Below are 23,967 nucleotides of genomic sequence, written 5' to 3'. Positions count from 1 at the left end.
CCGCACCTCTGATTCAGAAGACACATTCCAGTTGAATGCATTCAGTCGTACAACTGACTAGGTATCCCTACTTGAACTCACACAGGCATTCCAAAAATTATAACATGTGCTAAACGTTTCTTAATCTCTCCTCAACTGACTTTTCATCTCCAGCACTGACAGATGGAAGGGGTGTAATAACACATAATTAAATAGAAAGTAATAATAATATCCACCAAATATACAAAACATTAAGAACACCTGCTCTTTCCATGACAAAGACCGACCAGGTGAAAGCTATGATCCCTTATTGATGTCACATGTTAAATCCATTTCAAATCAGTGCAGATGAAGGGGAGGATACAGGTTAAAGAAGGATTAATAAGCCTTGAGACAATTAAGACATGGATTGTGTATGTGTACCATTCAAAGTGTAAATGTAAATGTAAACAGGTCAACATTCACAAAGCCGTAGGGCCAGACGGATTACCAGGACGTGTGCTCGGAGTGTCTTAACTGACATTGTCAACCTGTCCCTGACCGAGTCCGTAATACCAACGTTTCAAGCAGATCACCATATTCCCTGTGTCCAAGAACACCAAGGTAACCTGACTATATTACTACCAACCCGTAGCACTCACGTCTGTAGCCATGAAGTGCTTTGAAAGGCTGGTCATGGCTCACATCAACACCATGATCCCAGAAACCCTAGACCCACTCCAATTTGCATACCGCCCCAACAGATCCACAGATGATGCAATCTCTACTGCACTCCACACTGCCCATTCCCACCTGGACAAAAGGAACACTTACGTGAGAATGCTATTCGTTGACTACAGCTCAGCGTTCAACACCATTGTGCCCTCAAAGCTCATCACTAAGCTAAGGACCCTGAGACTAAACACCTCCCTCTGCAACTGGATCTTGGACTTCCAGACAGGCCACCTCCAGGTGGTAAGGGTATGTAACAACATCTGCCACGCTGGTCCTCAACCCAGGGGCCCCTCAGGGTGCGTGCTCAGTCCCCTCCTGTACTCCCTGTTCACCCATGACTGCATGGCCAAGCACGACACCAACACCATCAAGTTTGCCGATGACACAACAGTGGTAGGCCTGATCACTGACAACGATGAGACAGTCTATACGGAGGTCAGAGACAGTGTGGTGCCAGGATAACAACCTCTCCCTGAACGTGATCAAGACAAAAAAGATGATTGTGGATTACAGAAAAAGTAGGACCAAGCACGCGACAGGGCTGTAGTGGAGCAGGCTGAGAACTTCAAGTTCCTTGGTGTCCACATAGCCAACAAACTATAATGGTCCAAACACACCAAGAGAGTCATAAAGAGGGCACGACAACACCTATTCCACCCCAGGAGACTGAAAAGATTTGGCATGGGTCCTCAGATCCTCAAAAAGTTATACAGGTGCACCATCGAGAGCATCCTGGTTGCATCACCGCCTGGTACGGCAACTGCACGGCCTCGACCGCAAGGCACTACAGAGGGTATTGTGTCCGGCCCAGTACATCACCGGGGCCAAGCTTCCTGCCATCCAGGAACCTTTATGCCAGGCGGTGTCAGAGGAAGGACCAAAAAATTGCCAAGGACTCCAGCCACCCTATCCCTAGACCGTTCCGCTCTGCTACCGCACGGCACCGGAGCACCAAGTCTAGGTCAAAAAGGCTTCTTAACAGCTTCTACCCCGAAGCCATAAGACTCTTGAAAAGTTCATCAAATTGCTACCTGCATTGTCCCCAACCCACATTGTCATGCTGCTGCTACTCTGTTTATTAGTCATGCATTGTAACTTTACATTTTTCTACATGTACACTACCGTTCAAAAGTTTGGGGTCACTTAGAAATGTCCTTGTTTTTGAAAGAAAAGCACATTGTGTCCATTAAAATATCAAATTAATCAGAAATACAGTGTAGACATTGTTAACGTTATAAATTACTATTGTAGCTGGAAACGGCTGGTTTTTAATGGAATATCTGCATAGCCGTACAGAGGCCCATTATCAGCAACAATCACTCCTGTGTTCCAATGGCACGTTGTGTTAGCTAATCCAAGTTTATCATTTTAAAAGGCTAATTGATCATTAGAAAACCCTTTTGCAATTCGGTTAGCACAGCTGAAAACTGTTGTACTGATTAAAACCTCTTGAAGCAATGAGGCACTATTTTTATGTTTGGAAAAATAACGTTCCCAAAGTAAAAGGCCTATTTCTCAGGACCAGATGCTAGAATATGCATATAATTGACAGATTATGATGGAAACTTAAGAGTGTTTTCTAAAACTGTAAAAATATTGTCTGTGAGTAGAACAGAACTGATAACTGATATTGCAGGCGAAAGCCTGAGAAAAATCCAATCAGGAAGTGACTCTTATTTTAAAATCCCTGTGTTCCTATGCATCCATATTGCCCATTGAAAGGGATATCAACCAGATTCCTTTTTCTATGGCTTCCCTAAGGTGTCAACAGCCTTTAGACATAGTTTCAGGCTTTTATTTTGAAGAATGAGCGTGAACAACCACATTGCGTAAGTGGACAGGTGGAGGCTCTCAGAGTGATTTGTGCGTAAAAGAGAGAGGCGGCCATTGTTACTCCTGGTCCTAGTGAAAAGCCAACTGTCCCGGTTGATATATTATCGAATAGATATTTGAAAAACACCATGAGGATTGATTATTAAAAAAACGTTTGACATTTTTCTGTGGACATTATGGATATAATTTGGAATTTTTGTCTGCGTTGTCGTGACCGCTCTTTCCGGTGGATTCCTGGGCATAACGCACCAAACTAACGGAGGTATTTGGATATAAAAAATATCTTTATGGAACAAAAGGAACATTTGTTGTCTAACTGGGAGTCTCGTGAGTGTAAAGCATAATTAAAAAATCTGAGACAAATTAAATTAACAAAAGGCTAAACTGTGTTTTCCTATATTGCACTTGTGATTTCATGAATATTTTCTAGTAATATTATTTGACTGTGGCGCTATGCTATTCAGCGTTGTTGATGATAATTCTCCCGGATCCGGGATGGGTGGTTCTAAGAGGTTTTAAAGAAGCAATAAAACTGGCTTTCTTTAGACGAGTTGAGTAACTGGGTCATCAGCATGTGTGGGTTCGATTACAGGCTCAAAATGGCCAGAAACAAATAACTTTCTTCTGAAACTCATCAGTCTATTCTAGTTCTGAGAAATGAAGGCTATTCCATGTGAGAAATTGCCAAGAAACTGAAGATCTTGTACAATGCTGTGTACTAGTCCCTTCACAGAACAGTGCAAACTGGCTCTAACTAGAATAGAAATAGGAGTGGGAGGCCCCGCTGCAAGAGGACAAGTACATTCGAGTGTCTAGTTTGAGAAACAGACACCTCACAAGTCTTCAACTGGCAGCTACATTAAATAGTACCCGCAAAACACCAGTCTCAACGTCAACAGTGAAGAGGCGACTCCGGGATAGTGGCCTTCTGTTCTGAGGGCAAAATTGGGGGGTGCAACTCAATATTAGGAAGGTGTTCTTAATGTTTGGTTTTCTCAGAATATATCTGAAATATACGTCTGCGTAATATGATGCCTTTGGTGCTGGATCTATAGGCACTATCCGCAAGTCAGCGTTACACATTATTGAAGTGAATTAAGTTGCCATCCTAAACCTAGAGTGTTTTCCTTATACACCTCTCCTCAATTCTCTACAATACCTCCTTCACTACCTTTGCTCCCTTATTCTCCTCGAACACCTCACCTCTTTCCAGATACTCCTCCAGGCCCCTGCGGCGTGCGTCCAGCTGCTGCTCAGACAGAGAGAAGGGCCACTTCCCGGGTATCTTGGGGAAGATGTAGCTGGCAAACTCCCTCTTCAGGTTCTGGTTCAGGATAGCAAACTCTCGGTAACGCTTGGAGCACAGCTGCCTGCCCGACATGTACACGTTGTACACCTGTAGGGGACAGACCGAGGTGAGCGGGAAGGCATCATACGACAGAGCACTGGGGAAATTATGCACCGTATTCACTTGTAAAAGATTTGACATGTACACAGGAATCTTAAGTGCAACCATTTTGGTTACATATGCTCCTACATTTTTTGCCGAAGCGACATGAGTGTTCGAATACTCATACTAACCTTACTAATCATACTATTTGTGTTGTAAATTGAGTATATATTATGCTTATTTGTCATAGTATGGATATAGTTAGTATACCAAAAGTTCCCTGATGTCGTACTACATTCGTCAAAATACGAAGTATTCAAGCAGCATTATTTTCATGCCTTTAAAGCCAATAATGCAATTCTTCAAAAAGTGGGCGTGGCTTCACATCGTTTTCAGATTGTAATAAAAATCCAACGAGAGCGGATACAAATTAGAGGTCGGCCGATTATGATTTTTCAACGCCGATACCGATTATTGGAGGACCAAAATAAGCCGACACCGATTAATCGGACAATTAAAAAAAAATATTTGTAATAATGACAATTACAACAATACTGAATGAACATTTATTTTAACTTAATATAATACATCAATAAAAATCCATTTAGCCTCAAATAAATGTGGTTTAAATAATGCAAAAACAAAGTGTTGGAGAAGAAAGTCAAAGTGCAATATGTGCCATGTAAAAAAGCTAACGTTTAAAGTTCCTCGCTCAGAACATGAGAATATGAAAGCTGGTGGTTCCTTTTAACATGAGACTTCAATATTCCAAGGTAAGAGGTTTTAGGTTGAAGTTATAATATTTATAGGACTATTTCTCTATACCATTTGTATTTCATATACCTTTGACTCTTGGATGTTCTTATAGGCACTTCAGTATTGCCAGTCCTCGAAGCAGATTTACCCATGCAGAGCAAGAGAAACAACTACTCCAAGTCTCAGAGTGAGTGATGTTTGAAACGCTATTTGCGATCACCCCACTAACTAGCTAGCCATTTCACATCGGTTACACCAGCCTAATCTCGAGAGTTGATAGGCTTGAAGTCAAACAGCGCAATGCTTGAAGCACAACGAAGAGCTGCTGGAAAAATGCACAAAAGTGCTGTTTGAATGAATGCTTACGAGCCTGCTGGTGCCTACCATCGCTCAGTCAGACTGCTCTATCGAATATCAAATCATAGGCTTAATTATAACATAATAACACACAGAAATACGAGCCTTTGGTCATTAACTTCTTGGTGACAGGGGGGCAGTATTGAGTAGCTTGGATGAATAAGCTTCCCAGAGTAAACTGCCTGCTACTCTGTCCCAGATGCTAATATATGCATATTATTAGTGGTATTGGATAGAAAACACTCTGAAGTTTCTACAACTGTTTGAATGATGTCTGAGAGTGTAACAGAACTCATATGGCAGGTGAAAACCTGAGAAAAATCCAACCAGAAAGTGGGAAACCTGAGGCTTGTAGTTTAACTCAGCCCCTATTGTAGTATGCATTGGTTATGTTGGACTTCCTAAGGCTTCCACTAGATGTCAACAGTCTTTAGAACATTGTTTCATGCTTCTACTGTGAAGTGGGACCGAATGAGAGAGGAATGAGTCAGGTGTCTGGCAGAGTGCCACAGGCTCTGAGGCGCGGTCATGAGAGAGTTCGCTCTCGTTCCATTGCTTTTCTACAGACTTAGGAATTGTCCGGTTGGAACATTATTGAAGATTGATGATAAAAACATCCTAAAGATTGATTCTATACTTAGTTTGACAAGTTTCTACGGGCTGTAACGGAACTTTTTGAACTTCTCGTCCGACTTTCGGCTGGACCTGAATGCGCTTTTGGATTTGTTTACCAAACGCCCTAACAAAAGAATCTATTTGGACATAAATGGACATTATCGAACAAAACAAACATTTATTGTGGAACTGCGATTCCTGGGAGTGCATTCTGATGAAGATCATCAAAGGTAAGTGAATATTTATAATGCTATTTATGACTTATGTTGACTACCCAATATCTTTATGGCTGCTTTGTTGTCTGAACGCTGTACTCAGATTATTGCATGGTTTGCTTTTTCAGTAAAGTTTTTTTTTAAAAATCTGACACAGCGGTTGCATTAAGGAGAAGTATATCTCTAATTCCATGTATAACACGTGTATTTTCATCAACATTTATAATGAGTATTTCTGTAAATAGAGTATGTGGCTCTCTGCACAATCACAAGTTTTGGAACTACTGAACGTAACACGCAAATGTAAAATTAGATTTTTTGATATAAATATGCACTTTATCGATCAAAACATACATGTATTGTGTAACATGAAGTCTTATGAGTGTCATCTGATGAAGATGATCAAAGGTTAGTCATTAATTTGATCTCTATTTGTGCTTTTTGTGACTCCTCTCTTTGGCTGGAAAAATGGCTGTGTTTTTCTGTGAGTTGGTGGTGACCTAACATAATCGTTTGTGGTGCTTTCGCTGTAAAGCATTGAAATCAGACCCTGGCTGGATTAACGAGAATGTGATCTTTAAAATGGTGTAAAATACTTGTATGCTTGAGGAATTTTAATTATGAGATTTTTGTTTTGAATTTGGCACCCTGCACTTTCACTTGCTGTTGGCGAGGTGTGACGCTACAGTCCCACATATCCCAGAGAGGTTAATATGGTCGAATCCGGAAACTATCATTTCGAAAACAAAACGTTTATTAATTCAGTGAAATACGGAACTGTTCGGTATTTTTATCTAACGGGTGGCATCCATAAGTCTAAATATTGCTGTTACATTGCACAGCCTTCAATGTTATGTCATAATTACGTAAAATTCTGGCAAAAAAGTTTGCATGAGCCAGGCGGTCCAAACTGTTGCATGTACTGACTCTGCGTGCAATGAACGCAAGAGAAGTGACAATTTCACCTGGTTAATATTGCCTGCTAACCGAGAGTTCTTTTAGCTAAATATGCAGGCTTAAAAATATATACTTATGCGTGTTGATTTTAAGAAAGGCATTGGTGTTTATGGTTAGGTAAAGTCGTGCAACGATTGTTTTTTTTCTCGCAAATGAGCTTTTGTTAAATCATCCCCATGCTTTGCATTGATTATATGCAACGCAGGACACGCTAGATAACGGGCCGCCCCCCTGGTGGTGAAGGTAGGCAACATTACCTCCTCCACACTGATTCTCAACACGGGGTCCCACAAGGGTGCGTCCACGGTCCCCTCCTGTACACCCACGACTGCGTGGCCTCACACTTCCAACGCTATCATCAAGTTCATCAGACGACGCAAAAGTAGTAGGCCTGATTACAAACAACGATGAGACGGACTATAGGGAGGAGGTAGGCACTGACGGCGGTGGCAGGTAAACAACCTCTCCCTCAACAAAACAAAGGAGCCGATTGTAGACTTCAGGAGGAACCAGGCTGGGCACACCCCATCCTCATCAAAGGGGCCGACGTGGAGGCGGTCCAAAACTTCAAGTTCCTTGGCGTGCACATCTCCGAGAAGCTGAAATGGTCAAACCACACGGACACCATGGTGAAGAAAGCACGTCAGCGATTCTTCAACCTCAGAGTTCTACAGGAGCACTATAGAGACCATACTGTCAGGCTGCATCACTGTCCAGCCCATCAGGACACCTAGATCACCAGATGTCGAAGGTAGGCCAAGAAGATAAAAAAATCAGGGACTCCAGCCACCCGAGCCATGGCCTGTTTGCCCATCTTCCTTCATCACTCAGACATGGGCAGTACAGGAGCATGCTGGCTGCTACAAGCAAAAACTAAAGCAGGAAGTACAAGTGACTCACTCAATACGGAAGTGGTCTAATGACACGGACGCTACACTTCAGGACTGTTTTGCTAGCACAGACTGGAATATGTCCCAGGATTCATCCAATGGCATTGAGGAGTACAACACCTCAGTCATCGACTTCATCAATAAGTGCATCGATGACGTTGTCCCCACAGTGACCGTACATACATATCCCAACCAGAATCCACGGATTACAGGCAACATCCGCATTGAACTAAAGGCTAGAGCTGCACCTTTCAAGGAGTGGGAGACTAATCCGGACGCTTACAAGAAATCCCGCTATGCCCTCAGTCAAACCACCAAACAAGCAAAGCGTCAATACTGAATTAAGATTGAATCGTCTGATGTGGCTGGGCTTGAAAACTGTTACGGACAAAGGGAAACCCAGTGACGTGAGCCTACCAGATGAGCTAAATGCCTTTTATGTTCGTATCGAGGCAAGCAACACTGAAGCATGCCCGTGAGCACCAGATGTTCTGGAGCACTGTGATAACGCTCTCGGTAGCCGATGTGAACAAAACCTTTAAACAGGTCAACATTAACAAAGCTGCTGGCCAGACGGACTACCAGGACGTGTAATCAAAGCATGCACGGACCAACTGTCGTGTCTTCACTGACATTTTCAACCTCTCCCTGACCGAGTCTAATACCTACATGTTTCAAGCAGACCACCATAGTCCCTGTGCCCAAGGAAGCAAAGGTAACCTGCCTAAATGATTACCACCCCGTGGCACTCACGTCAGTAACCATGAAGTGCTTTGAAAGGCTGGTCATAGCTCTCATCAACAGCATCCTCCCAGACTCCCTTGACCCTGTCCAATTCGCATACCGTCCCAAAAGATCCACAGATGAGGAAATCTCCATTGCACTCAACACTGCCTTTTTCCACCTGGACAAAAGGAACACCTATGTGAGAATGATGTTCATTGACTACAGCTCAGCGTTCAACACCATAGTGCCCACGAAGCTCATCACTAAGCTAAGGACTCTGGGACTAAACACCTCCCTCTGCAACTGGATCCTGGACTTCCTGACGGGCCGCCCCCAGGTAGTAAGAGTAGAAAATAACACGTCTGTCAAGCTGATCCACAACACTAAGGCGTGTGTACTTAGTCCCCTCCTGTACTCCCTGTTCACCTACAACTGCGTGGCCAAACACGACTACAACACCATCATTATGTTTGCTGACGACACAACAGTGGTAGGCCTGATCACTGATCAGTTGAGATGGCCTATAGGGAGGAGGTCAGAACTGGCAGTGTGGTGCCAGGATAACAACCTCTCCCTCAATGTGAGCAAGACAAAGGAGCTGACTGTGGACTGCAGGAAAAGGCAGGCCGAACAGGCTCCTATTATCATCGACAGGGCTGTAGTGGAGCGGGTTGAGTTTCCTTGGTATCCACATCACCAACAAACTATAATAGCCCAAACATACCAAGACAGACGTGAAGAGGGCATGACAAAACCCCAGATCCTCAAAAGGTTCTATAGCTGCACCATCAAGAGCATCCTGACTGGTTGCATCACCACCTGGTATGGCAACTGCTCAGCATCTGACCATAAGGTGCTACAGAGGGAAGTGCATTCGGCCCAGTACGTCACTGGGGCTAAGCTTCCTGCCATCCAGGACCTATATAAAATAGGCAGTGTCAGAGGAAATCCCATAAAATTGCCAGACTCCAGCCACCCAAGTTATAGACTGTTTTCTCTGCTACCGCACGGCAAGCAGTACCAGAGCACCAAGTCTAGGACCAAAAGGCTCCTCAACAGCTTCTACTCCCAAGCCATTAATGAAATTCGCCACCGGACTAGTTACATTGACCCCCCCCCCCTTTTGTACACTGCTGCTACTCGTTGTTTATTATCTATGCATAGTCACTTCACCTCTACCTACACGTACAAATGACCTCAACTAACCTGTACCCCCGCACACTGACTCGGTACCCCCTGTATATAGCCTTGTCATTGTTATTCTTGTTGTGTTACTTTTTATTATTATTTTTTACATTAGTCTATTTGGTAAATATTTTATTAAATCTTCTTGAACTGCGCTATTGCTAAGGTTATGGTTAAGCAAGCATTTCACGGTAAGGTCTACACTTGTATTCGGCGCATGTGACAAATAAAGTTTGATTTGATCTCTACCAGAAGGTTATCATTAGCATAATCGCTAACTGCTACCACAAAGTGTAGATCTACACGCACCGCATACACAAACAGGGGCATGCCTCTGCAGTTTCAGAAATGTGCACGTAAATACAAATCCCAGATGGATTTTGTTAATGACTTAACATTAACTTGGTTCAATACATTTTAGTTGACTCCATACTAAATTCAATACATTCCGTTTTAATGTCTGGAGTCCGTGATTATACCGCGTTCTCTGAAACAGATTTTATAGTGCCCCATTTTAGCTTTGTAATGCTGTTAACTGTCTCAACTCCCAGTATTAAGGGAATAACATCCTCTTAAAACGTGAGTAAATGGTGAACATTGAGAAAGATGCACCTGTTTTCAGTAGCGCGAGTGGCGGCTCAAGCTGCTCTTGAAGTCCTTAATTTAGCAAATCCCCACGCAACTCAAGTTTTGATGTAGTTGTCTAGTGTGTTAGGTTGCCAATGCGTTTAGATTCATTATGAACATGCCATGATAAAAAGGTTTGTGAAAAAAGCAAGTGTACAATTTATGTAATGCATCGCAGTGTGAAAATATTGCTTTTACATAATGTTGAAACCTAATATTCAATGATTAGGTTTTTGTATCAACATTTTAAAACAAAACATGTATTTATAGGGTTACATATTTGTTTGTAGGGCACAACATGTGTTTCAGAAGAAGGCAGAAGCATATTTTCTGGTACTCCTATATATTATGCTCCTACATTTTTAAGTTAGGAGCAGCAGTGCCACCAATTAATGTATTTAATTTAGAGCCCTGCACATACACATTCTTTAACTTGGAAGGGATAAATATAGGTTGCATTGTACATGTGTTAACTGGCAGTGGCCTACACATTTTGGCTTGGCCGAAATCTGCACCGGAAAAGACACTGACTAAACTTTTCTAAAAGCCCACATCTGTAGTAAACAAGGCCGTCCAGAAACCTCACTGTAATACATTTTTTACTTACCACAAACCTCTCTGCGTGCTGCTCCACGTGCTTGAAGGTGGGGATGGAGATGGGTACGGCCTGCTTGTCACTGTAGTCGTAGCTGAGCTGGGCCGCACTCTCATCCCCGGCCTCCAGGCAGTCGGCCTCCTGGGGAGGCACAGACAGCACGGACAGCACCAGCTCCCTCTCTCCGGTCCGGATCAGATCCACCACCTGCTTGTGGGTGGCCCCCTCCACGCTCACTCCATTACTGTGGGACGCATAGAGCGAGAGATGGCGGAATGGAATCAGTGCTCATGTTATGCCTATTCATGGTGGTAGTTTTTGGTTAGGCCTATTCCCTATACACGTGGTCTGCGGTTGTGAGGCCGGTTGGAAGTACTGCCAAATTCTCTAAAATGACATGAGGCGGCTTATGGTAGAGAAATGAACATTCAATTCTCTGGCAACATCTCTGGTGGACATTCCTGCATTCAGCATGCCAATTGTGTGCTCCCTCAAACCTTGAGACATCTGTGGCATTGTGTTGTGACAAAACGGCATATTTTAGAGTGGCCTTTTATTGTACACGGCACAAGGTGCACCTGTGTAATGATCATGCTGTTTAATCAGCTTCTTGACATTCCACACCTGTCAGGTGGATGGATTATCTTGGCAAATGAGAAATGCTCACTAACAGGGATGTAAACAAACATGTGCACAACATTTGAGAGAAATAAGCATTGTGTAAATGGAAATTCGGGGTTCTTTAATTTCATCTTATGAAACATGGGACCAACACTTTACATGTTGCATTTATATTTTGGTTCAGTGTACATTGTGAATTGACGTGCAATTGTATGATTTGTTTTGTTTGAATGGAAACCCGATTTAAAAAGCTAAATTGTCAATTTGCCACATCCCTACCGTATACCGCCCAAGCCTAACTAACAGTACTGAGGCCAGATGGCAGCAGGTGTATTGGCTAATCTGCTTATCAGAACAAAGGGGGTGGAGGGAGGGCAGGGCAGCACCTGCTTGCCATACACCCTGTTTCCATCATTACTTATTCATTTTAGTAATACCAACAACAACAAAAAAGAAAGTGAGAGAGAGAGGCTGAGAGGTGGGGGGGAGATGGAAGAGAAAGGAGTTTAATATGAAAGAGAAAGAAACAAGACTTGAGGGGAAATTGGATCTTTCCTCAAGCTTATTCAGGGGTACTCAAAAGAATGGGAGACAAAAGGGCTAGAGGGTGTAGGTCAGGGATGGGCAACTGATGGGGGTGGGTGCCACAAAATCTGAACTCATGAGGGGCTGATCTGATCTGAGGGCCACCAGTTGCCCATCCCTGGTGTAGGATAACCCCTCTCCGCAACACAGCTTTGATGTAGCCTTGATCCTTCTATCAAATCAGAAATACAATTCAGTGAAGCACCAAATTCATCTCACAAATATCCTAAATAGAAACGAGAAGGTAGGGAACTGAATAGGGATGAAGACAAAATAAACAGGAAAAGTACCAAGAAAGAGTTGCCCAACTTCTTGATACTAGGCTACTTCATAAGACATGTTTCACTCATTGACAAGGGTGGATCTAAATGAATTGAAATCGTGAATTAAAACTTTGCCTAGATTTTAAGTTTTGCACAATCAATAGTGGCGACTGACATCAGCCTAAAGCCATCTAGTAAAACAGAGAATGTGCATGCACAAATAAAACCAACTTTGGTCAACCTATAGGCCTGATCCACTGACATGTGAGCTAGAGGTGGTGTCGGCACCGGGAGAATAACTTGATTACCACACAAAGTTTATTTCCAACCGTTGGGAAAGCAGAAGTAGCTGGTTAATGTGTCACATGAACAGTATCGATCATATGACACAGGCAGAGTGGCAAGTTGCACTAGTTGTTGATAAAAATATAGCCTAGCGTTAGGAAGGCAATCCCAACGGCACCTCATTTTCTATATATTTACCAGGGCCCGTAGTGCACTACGTAGGGAATAGAGTGCCATTTGGGACACAGTAAACCTGTTGACTCAAGTTGGGTCTACCATGTTCCTCATTCTTTCTCTCGAATTTTCATTGAGGGAGAAAAGTTTGGTATCAATTCCATTTTCCACTCATGTTATTCAAGAGTAAGGGAAACTAATATTTCATTTAAAGCAGAAAAATGTGCCCTGAAGAGACTGCACTGCTTCTGCAATGACATAAATGGAGTAATGTGGTACAGAAAGACCATATCCTTTGCAGCCTTTATTTTTTTAAAGGATGGTATGAAAAGTTAATTATCTCCTCCGAGGTTGATTAAAATAGGCTATTTATGACTTGAGGTGTTGGCCTTGGCAAAAAAAAAACATTGCTATTGTACAGTGTCTCAAGGGTCCAGCCATGCCTGTTTCAACTCCACCCAGACACACCGACTTGCACACAAATACACTCAGAAATATGGCAGGGGTGTGGCCTCCCGGGTGGCGCAGTGGTTAAGGGCGCTGTACTGCAGCGCCAGCTGTGCCATCTTGTAAATTCACTAAGTGTATATGTAAATATATATATATTGTAATGAAACAGCAGGGAGTAGGCCTCGAACCCTCGACCTTCTAGCCCGAGGTCCGGCGTGCTATCGTCTGTGCCGCAAAAGCATGCTCGTGCAGCAGGGTCGATTTCCTCGCTTATAAAGCCAGGGTCGTTACACTACTCCCTCCTTTCAAAGAGAGTGTCCTCACACTAGCTTGGGACTCTACGTCTTACAGGAACGCGCACCATCCAAGCAGGTCCGATCACTTCTGACACCAATGTAATGAAACAGCAGGGAGCAGGTCTCGAACCCTCGACCTTCTAGCCCGAGGTCCGGTGCGCTATCGACTGTGCCGCAAAAGCAGGAACGATATATATATTACACACACACACACACATTTGAAGTCGGAAGTTTACATATACTTAGGTTGGAGTCATTAAAACTCATTTTTCAACCACTCTACAAATTTCTTGTTAACAAACTATAGTTTTGGCAAGTCGGTTAGGACTTTGCGCATGACACGTAATTTTTTCAACAATTGTTTACAGACCGATTATTTCACATAATCACAATTCCAGGGGGTCAGAAGTTTACATGCACTAAATTGACTGCCTTTAAACAGATTGGAAAATTCCAGAAAATTATGCCATGGCTTTAGAAGCTTCTGATAAATGATGTCAATTAGCCTGAGTCAATTGGAGATGTACCTGTGGATGTATTTCAAGGCCTACCTTCAAACTCAATGCATCTTTGCTTGACATCATGGGAAAATCTAAAGAAATCAGCCAAGACCTCAGAAAAAAAAATTGTAGACCTCCACAAGTCTGCTTCATCCTTGGGAGCAATTTCCAAACGCCTGAAGGTACCACGTTCATCTGTACAAACAATAGTACGCAAGTATAAGCACCATGGAACCATGCAGCCATCATACCGCTCAGGAAGGAGACGTGTTCTGTCTCCTAAAGATGAACGTACTTAGGTGAGAAAAGTGCCAATCAATCCCAGAACAACAGCAAGGGACCCTGTGAAGATGCTGGAGGAAACAGGTACAAAAGTATCTATATCCACAGTAAAATGAGTCCTACATCGACATAGCCTGAAAGGCTGCTCAGCAACGAAGAAGCCACTGCTCCAAAACCGTCATAAAAAAGCCAGACTACGGTTTGCAAATGCACATGGAGACAAAGATTGTATTTTTTGGAGAAATGTCCTCTGGTCTGATGAAACAAAAATAGAACTATGTTATGTTTGGAGGAAAAAGGGGGAGGCTTGCAAGCCGAAGAACACCATCCCAACCATGAAGCATGGGGTGGCAGCATCATGTTGTGGGGGTGGTTTGCTGCATAAGGGATTGGTGCACTTCACAAAATAGATGGCATCATGAGGGAGGAAAATTATGTGAATATATTGAAGCGACATCTCAAGACATGGAAGGAAGTTGGCCACAAATAGGTCTTCCAAATGGACAATGGCCCCAAGCATACTTCCAAAGTTGTGGCAAAATGGCTTAAGGACAACAAAGTCAAGGTATTGGAGTGGCCATCACAAAGCCCAGACCTCAATCCTATAGAAAATTTGTGGGCAGAACGGAAAAAGCATGTGCAAGCAAGGAGGCCCACAAACCTGACTCGGTTACACCAGCTCTGTCAGGAGGAATGGGCCGAAATTCACCCAACTTATTGTGGGAAGCTTGTGGAAGGCTCCCAAAAAGTTTGACCCAAGTTAAACTATTTAAAGGCAATGCTACCAAATACAAAGTATAGTTTGTTAACAAGAAAAAACACATATGGAATCATGTAGTAACCAAAAAAAAGTGTTAAACGAAAATATATTTTATATTTGAGATAGCCACCCTTTGCCTTGACAGCTTTGCACACTCTTGGCATTCTCTCAAAAGAGCTTCATGAGGTAGTCACCTGGAATGCATTTAAATGAACAGGTATGCCTTGTTAAAAAGTACATTTGTGGAATTCCTTTCCTTCTTAATGCATTTGAGTCAATCAGTTGTTTTGTGACAAGGTAGGGTTGGTATACAGAAGATGGTCTTTTACCAAATAGGGCTAAGTCCATATTACGGCAAGAACCGCTCAAATAAGCAAAGAGAAACGACAGTCCATCATTACTTTTAGACATGGTCAGTCAATGTGGAAAATTTCAAGAACTTTGCTGCAAAGAAACCACTACTAAAGGACACCAATAATAAGAAAAAAGACTTGCTTGGGCCAAGAAACACAAGCAATGAACATTATACTGGTGGAAATCTGTCCTTTGTTCTGATTTTTGGTTCCAACCGCTGTGTCTTTGTGAGATGCAGAGTAGGTGAACGGATGATCTCCGCATGTGTGGTTCCCACCGTGTAGCATGGAGGTGTTAAAATGGTGCTTTGCTTCTGACACTCTCTGTGATTTATTTAGAATTCAAGGCACACTTAACCAGCATGGCTACCACAGCATTCTGCAGGGATACGCCATCCCATCTGGTTTGCACTTAGTGGGACTATCATTTGTTTTTCAACAGGACAATGACCCAATAAACCTCCATGCCGTGTAAGGGCTATTTGACCAAGAAAGAGAGTGATGGAGTGCTGCATCAGATGACCTAGCCTCCACCATAACCCGACCTCAACCCAATAGATGGTTTGTGATGAGTTGGACCGCAGAGGTAAGGAAAAGCAGTCAACAAGTGCTCAACATATGTGGGAACTCCTTCAAGACTGTTGGAAAAGCATTCCAGGTGAAGCAGGTTGAGAGAATGCCAAGAGTGTGCAAAGTTGTTATCAAGGCAAAGGGTGGCTACTTTGAAGAATGTCAAATATATTTAGATTTGTTTAACAATTTTTTGCTTACTACATGATTCCATATTTGTTATTTCATAGTTTGTCTTCATTATTATTCTACAACATAGAAAAAAGGAGAGAAAAAAAACATTGAATGAGTGTGTGTCCAAACTTTTGACTGGTACTGTACGCATGTGTGTGACATTTGGCTATTAATTAATATGGCTAAGCTATTCTTCACAGTGCCAGTGAATTAAAGTCGAACGTCACCAAATGCATCAGTTTAATCAGGTCTAAAATGTGCAATAAAAAGTATTTTGGCTATAGCTTATTTAAAGAAACCCTGGCTGGCTGTTGATATCCTAGGGAAGGGCTCTCCAACCCTGTTCCTGGGGAGCTACCTTCTGTAGGGAGGGGGGGGATTTGGCTAAAATAATGATTATGATCACACTTCAATTGAAATATTATGGATGGGGACACCTACACATTTGGCAGCCAAGCATGAGTTAGTGTAGCCTATTAACTTCTAGAATGACTGAAATATCTTCCCGTCTAGAATTAAAACCTCAATGATTCCATCAGGAGTCAATTCAATTTGAAAAAATTAAGAATTACAGGGGGGCCAGTTTGAAAAAAATGAAGTGTGTATTGTCCCCTTAATGTTGTAACTACCCATCCCGTGTCAGGGATCGTTGTCATCTTATGACACTAATTAACATAACGCAAAGGACATAAATATTACTAGAAAATATTCCTATTCATGAAATCACAAGTGAAATATATTGAAACACAGCTTAGCCTTTTGTTAATCACCCTGTCATCTCAGATTTTGAAAATATGCTTTACAGCCAAAGCAAGACAAGCATTTGTGTAAGTTTATCGATAGCCTAGCATAGCATTATGTCCAGCTAGCAGTAGGCAACTTGGTCACGAAAATCAGAAAAGCAATCAAATTAAATAGTTGATCTTTTAATGAGCTTCGGATGTTTTCATTCGAGACTCCCAGTTAGATAGCAAATGTTTATTTTTTCCCAAAATATTATTTTTTTAGGCGAAATAGCTCCGTTTGTTCTTCACGTTTGACTGAGAAATCGACCGGAAATTGCAGTCACGAAAACTCAAAAAAATATTCCAAATTAGCTCCACAATATCGACAGAAACATGGCAAACGTTGTTTATAATCAATCCTCAAGGTGTTTTTCAAATATCTATTAGATAATATATCCACCGGGACAATTGTTTTTTCAGTAGGACTGAGAGGAAAAATGGCTACCTCTGTATTTTACGCAAGAATCACTCTGAGAGCCATCAGGTGACCACTTGCAATGTAGCCACTTACGCTCATTCTTCAACATAAAGGCGTGAAACTACGTCACAATGCTGTAGACACCTTGGGGAATACGTAGAAAAAGTAATCTGGTTGATAGCCCATTCACTGCTCAATAGGGACGCATCGGAACGCAGAGCTTTCAAAACATGAGTCACTTCCGGATTGGATTTTTCTCAGGCTTTCGCCTGCAATATCAGTTTTGTTATACTCACAGACAATATTTTTACAGTTTTGGGAACTTTAGAGTGTTTTCTATCCCAAGCTGTCAATTATATGCATATTCTAGCCTCTTGTCCTGGCAAAAAGCCTGTTTACTTTGGGAACGTTATTTTTCCAAAAATGAAAATACTGCCCCCTAGTTACAAGAGGTTTAATGTGCATGCTTGGATATAATTACATAACCAATGTCTCTAGTAATACCGGTCCGAATAGGGCTATAAAGTGGCAAAGAATAGGCTTAGAGTATAGTGCGCCACATCATCCCATGGGATTCGTCAAGGCTGCGCAGAGCAAAAATATCACCAAAATATTTTAGTTCCTACAGACCAGCTATATTCAAACAAAATAGGCCTTTTATATGCTAAATTGATGAGCAAATGAGCAGCATTATGCTCATGTCAGTCCTCTAGAATGCAAATGTAGTCTTCCTAGTAGGACTCCGCAATAATTAGGTAATGTGTGTGCTCATCCATTTTTGTGTCGATTTTTGTGTTGACTCCAAAAATCCTGTTGTGCACCACGAGCTAACGTTAGCTAGCTAGATTTGATTTTAATGCTGAAGGGTATTGACATACCCGTGCATCAATCGAAGTAATATATACACTACTGTTCAAAAGTTTGGGTCACTTAGAAAGGTCCTTGTTTTCCATGAAAATATACATCAAATGAGTTGCAAAATGAATAGAAAAATATAGTCAAGACATTGACAAGGTTATAAATAATGATTTTTAATTGAAATAAAAATTGTGTCCTTCAAACTTTTCTTTTGTCAAAGAATCCTCAATTTGCAGCAATTACAGCCTTACAGACCTTTGGCATTCTAGTTCTAGAATCTCTAGAGATTTCACCCCATGCTTTCTGAAGCACCTCCCACAAGTAGTATTGGCTTGATGGGCACTTCTTTACATACCATATGGTCAAGCTGCTCCCACAACAGCTCAAAAGGGTTGAGATCAGGTGACTGTGCTGGCCACTCCATTATAGACAGAATACCAGCTGACTGCTTCTTCCCTAAATAGTTATTGCATAGTTTGGAGCTGTGCGTCATTGTCCTGTTGTAGAAGGAAATTGGCTCCAATTAAGCACCGTCCACAGGGTATGGCATGGTGTTGCAAAACGGAGAGATAGTCTTCTTATTCAAAATCTATTTTACCCTGGTCAAATCTCCCACTTTACCACCACCAAAGCACACACCAGACCATCACATTGCCTCCACCATGCTTGACATATGGCGTCAAGCACTCCTCCAGCATATTTTCATTTTTTCTGAGTCTCACAAATGTTCTTTGTGAATCGAACACCTCAAACTTAGATTTGTGTGTCCATAACACATTTTTCCTATCTTCCTCTGTCCAGTGTCTGTGTTCTTTTGCCCATCTTAATCTTTTATTAGCCAGTCTGGGATATGGCTTTTTCTTTGCAACTATGCCTAGAAGGCCAGCATCCTGGAGTCGCCTCTTCACTGTTGACGTTGAGACTGGTGTTTTGCGGGTACTATTTAATGAAGCTGCCAGTTGAGGACCTGAGGCGTCTATTTCTCAAAGTAGACACTAATGTACTTGTCCTCTTGCTCAGTTGTGCACCAGGGCCTCCCGCTCCTCTTTCTATTCTGGTTAGAGCCAGTTTGCGATGTTCTGTGATGGGAGTAGTACACAGTGTTGTACAAGATATTCAGTTTCTTGGCAATTTCTCGCATGGAATAGCCTTCCTTTCTCAGAACAAGAATAGACTGACGGGTTTCAGAAGAAAGTTTTGTTTCTGGCCATTTTGAGCCTGTAATCAAACCCACAAATGCTGATGCTCCAGATACTCAACTAGTCTAAAGGCCAGTTTTATTGCTTCTTTAAACAGCACAACAGTTTTCAGCTGTGCTAACATATTTGCAAAAGGGTTTTCTAATGATCAATTAGCATTTTAAAATGATAAAACTTGGATTAGCTAACACCACGTGCCATTGGAACACAGGAATGATGGTTGCTGATAATTTTATTTTGTTTTTATTTTTTACCTTTATTTAACTAGGCAAGTCAGTTAAGAACAAATTCTTATTTTCAATGACGGCCTAGGAACAGTGGGTTAACTGCCTGTTCAGGGGCAGAACGACAGATTTGTACCTTGTCAGCTCGGGGATTTGAACTTGCAACCTTCCGTTTATAGTCCAACGCTCTAACCACTAGGCTACCCTGCCGCCCCAATGGGCCTCTGTACACCTATTCCATAAAAAAAAATCTGCTGTTTCCAACTACAATAGTCATTTACAACATTAACAATGTCTACACTGTATTTCTGATAAATTTGATGTTATTTTAAAATGGACACAAAATGTTCTTTCTTTGAAAAATAAGGAAACTTCTAAGTGACCCCAAAATTTTGAACGGTAGAATATATATATATATATATATATATATATTTTCTTTTAAATAACCATCAAAATCTGTCCGTTTAAGCTATAGTTTTTTTGGCATGGGCTGCATCTCAATTCGCATCCAACTATGTGGGCCTTCCGCATCTGCAGTGGAAGATGGCTGAGCTACAACTGTTTGTCAGAGCTACAACGGTTTATCAGACATACCAGATATCGGTCTTCTCACAAAAATGTCTAGAGTCCAAGCCCCACGGTACTCATCTGAAGTCGGCAACGTGTATCTCACAATGTATTGTAATGCCTCGTAAATGCACTAAAAGTTTATATATATTACACACAGATCTCTTTATTTTTGCTATGTTCTACATTGTAGAATAATACTGAAGACAAACTATGAAATAACACATATGGGATCATGTAGTTACCAAAAAAAGTGTTAAACAAATCAAAATATAATTTTATATTTGACATTCTTCAAAGTAGCCACCCTTTGTCTTGATGACAGCTTTGCACACTCTTGGCATTCTCTCAACCAGCTTCATGTGGTAGTTGCCTGAATTGCATTTCGATATACAGGTGTGCCTGTTAAAAGTGAATTTGTGTAATTTCTTTCCTTCTTAATGCATTTGAGCCAATCAGTTGGTGTAACAAGGTAGAGGTAGAATACAGAAGATATCCCTATTTGGTAAATTATGGCAAGAACAGCTCAAATAAGCAAAGAGAAATGACAGTCCATCATTACTAAGACATGAAGGTCAGTCAATCCCCAAAAACTAAGAACTCTATTCTTAAAGTTTCTTCAAGTGCATTTGCAAAAACCATCCAACGCTATGATGATACTGGCTCTCATGAGGACCACTACAGGAAAAGACAACCCAGAGTTAGCAGAGGATAAGTTAATTATCGTTAAATGCACCTCAGTTTGCAGCCAAAATAAATGCTTCACAGAGTTCAAGTAACAGACATCTCAACAACTGTTCAGAGGAAACTGCATGAATCAGGCCTTCATGGTTGAATTGCTGCAAAGAAACCACTACTAAAGGATACCAATAATAAGAAGAGACTTGCTTGTGCTAAGAAACATGACCAGTGGAAATCTGTCCTTTGGTCTGAAGAATACAAATTTGCAATTTTTGGTTCCAACCGCTGTGTCTTTGTGAGACGTAGAGTAGGTGAACGGATGATCTCAGCATGTATGGTGTGATGGTGCTTTGCTTGACCGCAGAGTGAAGGAAAAGCAGCCAACAAGTGCTCAGCATATGTGGGAACTCCTTCAAGACTGTTGGAAAAGCATTCCTCATGAAGCTGGTTGAGCTGTCAAAATGCCAAGCTGTCATCAAGGCAAAGGTTGGCTACTTTGAAGAATCTCAAATATAAAATAAATTTGGATTTGTTTAGAACTTGGTTACTACATGATTCCATGTGTTTCATAGTTTGTCTTCACTATTATTCTACAGTGTAGAAAATAGTAAATCAAATTTTAAAAACTTGAATGAGTAGGTGTGTCCAAACTTTTGACTGGTACTGTACATATTTACAGCAAGTAACAATGATAATTGTCCATTGATACATACACTAAATGGCTAAAAGTATGTGCACACATGCTCGTCGAACATCTCATTCCAAAATCATGGACATTACTATGGAGCTGCTATAACTCTTCTGGGAAGACTTCCACTAGTTGTTGGAACATTGCTGGGGGGGACTTGCTTCCATTCAGCCACAAGAGCATTAGTGAGGTCGGGCACTGATGTTGGGCACTGATGTTGGGCGATTAGGTATGGCTAGCAGTCAGCGTTCCAATTCATCCCAAAGGTGTTCGATGGGGTTGAGGTCAGGGCTCAGTGCAGGCCAGTCAAGTTCTTCCACACCAGTCCCAACAAACCATTTCTGTATGGGCCTCGCTTTGTGCTTGGGGGCATTGTCATTCTGAAACAGAAAAGGACCTTCTCCAAACTGTTGCCACAAAGTTGGAAGCACAGAATAATCTACAATAGGGGTAAGTAACCCTGTTCCTCAAGTGCCTCAGGACTGTTCCAACTAGGCACCACACATGACCAACTGAGCTAATTGATCAGTTCAGTGACTGACTAAATTCCACACACCTGGTCCAGGTTGGTTAAATCAAAAACCATGAACATGCTGCAGCACTCCAGGACGAGGGATGCCTACCCCTGTTCTATAATGTTATTTGTATGCTGTAGCGTTAAGATTTCCCTTCACTGGAACTGAGGGGCCTAGCCCGAACCATAAAAAACAGCCCCAGACTATGATTCCTCCTCCACCAAACTGTACAGTTGGCACTATGCAATGGGGCAGGTAGTGTTCTCCTGGCATCCGACAAACCCAGATTCGTCCGTCGGACTGCCATGGTGAAGCGTGATTCATCACTCCAGAGAACCAGTTTCCACTGCTCCAGAGTCCAATGGCGGTGACCTTTACACCACTCCAGCCGACATTTGGCATTATACATGGTGATCTTAGGCTTGTGTGTGGCTGCTCGGCCGTGGAAGCCCATTTTATGAAGCTATCGAGGAACGGTTCTTGTGCTCAAGTTGCATCCAGATGCAGTTTGGATCGGTGGTCCCGTTCTGCGAGCTTGTGTGGCCTACCACGTTGTTGCTAGACATTTCCACTTCACAATAACAGCTGACCAACAGCTGACCAGGGAAGTTCTACAAGGTCATAAATTTGAGGAACTGACTTGTTGGAAAGGTGGCATCCTATGACGGTGCCACTAGCTACTGCCAATGTATGTGTATGGAGATTGCATGTCTGTGAGCTCGATTTTACACACCTGTCAGCAACTGGTGTGGCTGAAATAGCCGAAACCACTAATTTGAAGGGGTGTCCACATACTTGCGTATATATAGTATATATTGACTCTGGACAGCTAACTTAGCTAGCTAGTTTTAAAAATCAGAGGTAGAGTTGACAATTAACCTAGCTAGCTAAGTTAGACGTAGCTAGATAGCTAGCTAGTTTGCTCACGTTAACTAGCCAGTCATGGTGGATATGCCAGCTAGGAAGCTAACGACCGCTATTATGGGTAAAGAAAGCCGACTTACACCTCAAGAATCCTATCACCCTTTGATATGCCAGCTCGGTCCGCAGCCCCTCCAGGCAAAACAGCACTGACATGCTGAAGAGGGGCGTACAATTCCCCATTAATGCTTCGCAGTTGTCCTCCTTCGCTAACTTGTCCACGAACGTTGAATCCATATCCTGATTCCGACTTTACAATTCTAACCATCCGTGGACCTGACGTCACCTGGGTAGCATTTTGGCCTCCGGTACCGACTATCGAACCTGCAGCGGGTCCATTACTGGAAGCTGAAAGGAGAGCCGACCGAATTTCATCGCCTTCAACATCCGCCATCTTCTAATCAAAGCCGTACCCCCTCCAGGCTGTGTCTAGCGGATTCAAAACAACAGAGAGTTCGATTAATCTCGCCCGTGTACGCGTCTTTGCACCGGCTGAAAGATTACATTCGATTTGGAATCGGGGACGGGCTACCTCCCGGGCGTGAAGCAAGTGCCCCCCCCACTGTCATATGGCGAAGTCGGCTCAGAACCAAAGTAACGTAGAAGCATGATGTTTTCCCTGGTTTTAATGCCTATGGTTTTCCCATGCCAGCGTGATTACATTTCAACCCGGCCAGCGTAAAATAACTCCCTCAGAAATACACTCAGACGAGCTCCTTGTTATTAACCCGCCCCTCGATCGCATCACGAGACCCCATACGGAGATAGAGTACAACTCACAAATGTGTACCATAAACAAAACAACGCACAAGTATAATTTACTATCCACACACAACCTCTTGAATTGCATTTTTTTTTTATAAATGCAAAATTCTTTGTAAATATGGATAAAGTTGTGAGTAAATGCTCTCACATTGCTATTCAATTCAATTTCAAGCCAGTTAGTGAACATTCTCTAG

General features: G+C 42.3%; 1 protein-coding gene across 2 annotated transcripts in view; it reads right to left on the bottom strand.

Annotated features, from left to right (window-relative positions):
- The window catches only part of LOC115128207 (sorting nexin-27-like), a 42,010-nt gene extending 18,359 nt beyond the window's left edge, over positions 1-23,651 (bottom strand). The window contains exons 1-3 of one of the 2 annotated variants that reach the window (XM_029657857.2): positions 23,092-23,651; positions 10,852-11,083; positions 3,730-3,922 (exon numbers count right to left, since the gene is read on the bottom strand). In XM_029657857.2, the coding sequence (XP_029513717.1) occupies positions 3,730-3,922; positions 10,852-11,083; positions 23,092-23,402 (736 nt within the window). In that variant the 5' untranslated portion in view covers positions 23,403-23,651. The remainder of the gene's footprint in view (positions 1-3,729; positions 3,923-10,851; positions 11,084-23,091) is intronic. The other variant, XM_029657855.2, reaches the window with a different exon arrangement.
- Between the last annotated feature and the right edge of the window lie 316 nt (positions 23,652-23,967).

This window comes from Oncorhynchus nerka, linkage group LG4 (genome assembly GCF_034236695.1).
Source record: "Oncorhynchus nerka isolate Pitt River linkage group LG4, Oner_Uvic_2.0, whole genome shotgun sequence".
NCBI lineage: Eukaryota > Metazoa > Chordata > Actinopteri > Salmoniformes > Salmonidae > Oncorhynchus > Oncorhynchus nerka.
This window is presented reverse-complemented; position numbering and strand designations above follow the sequence as displayed.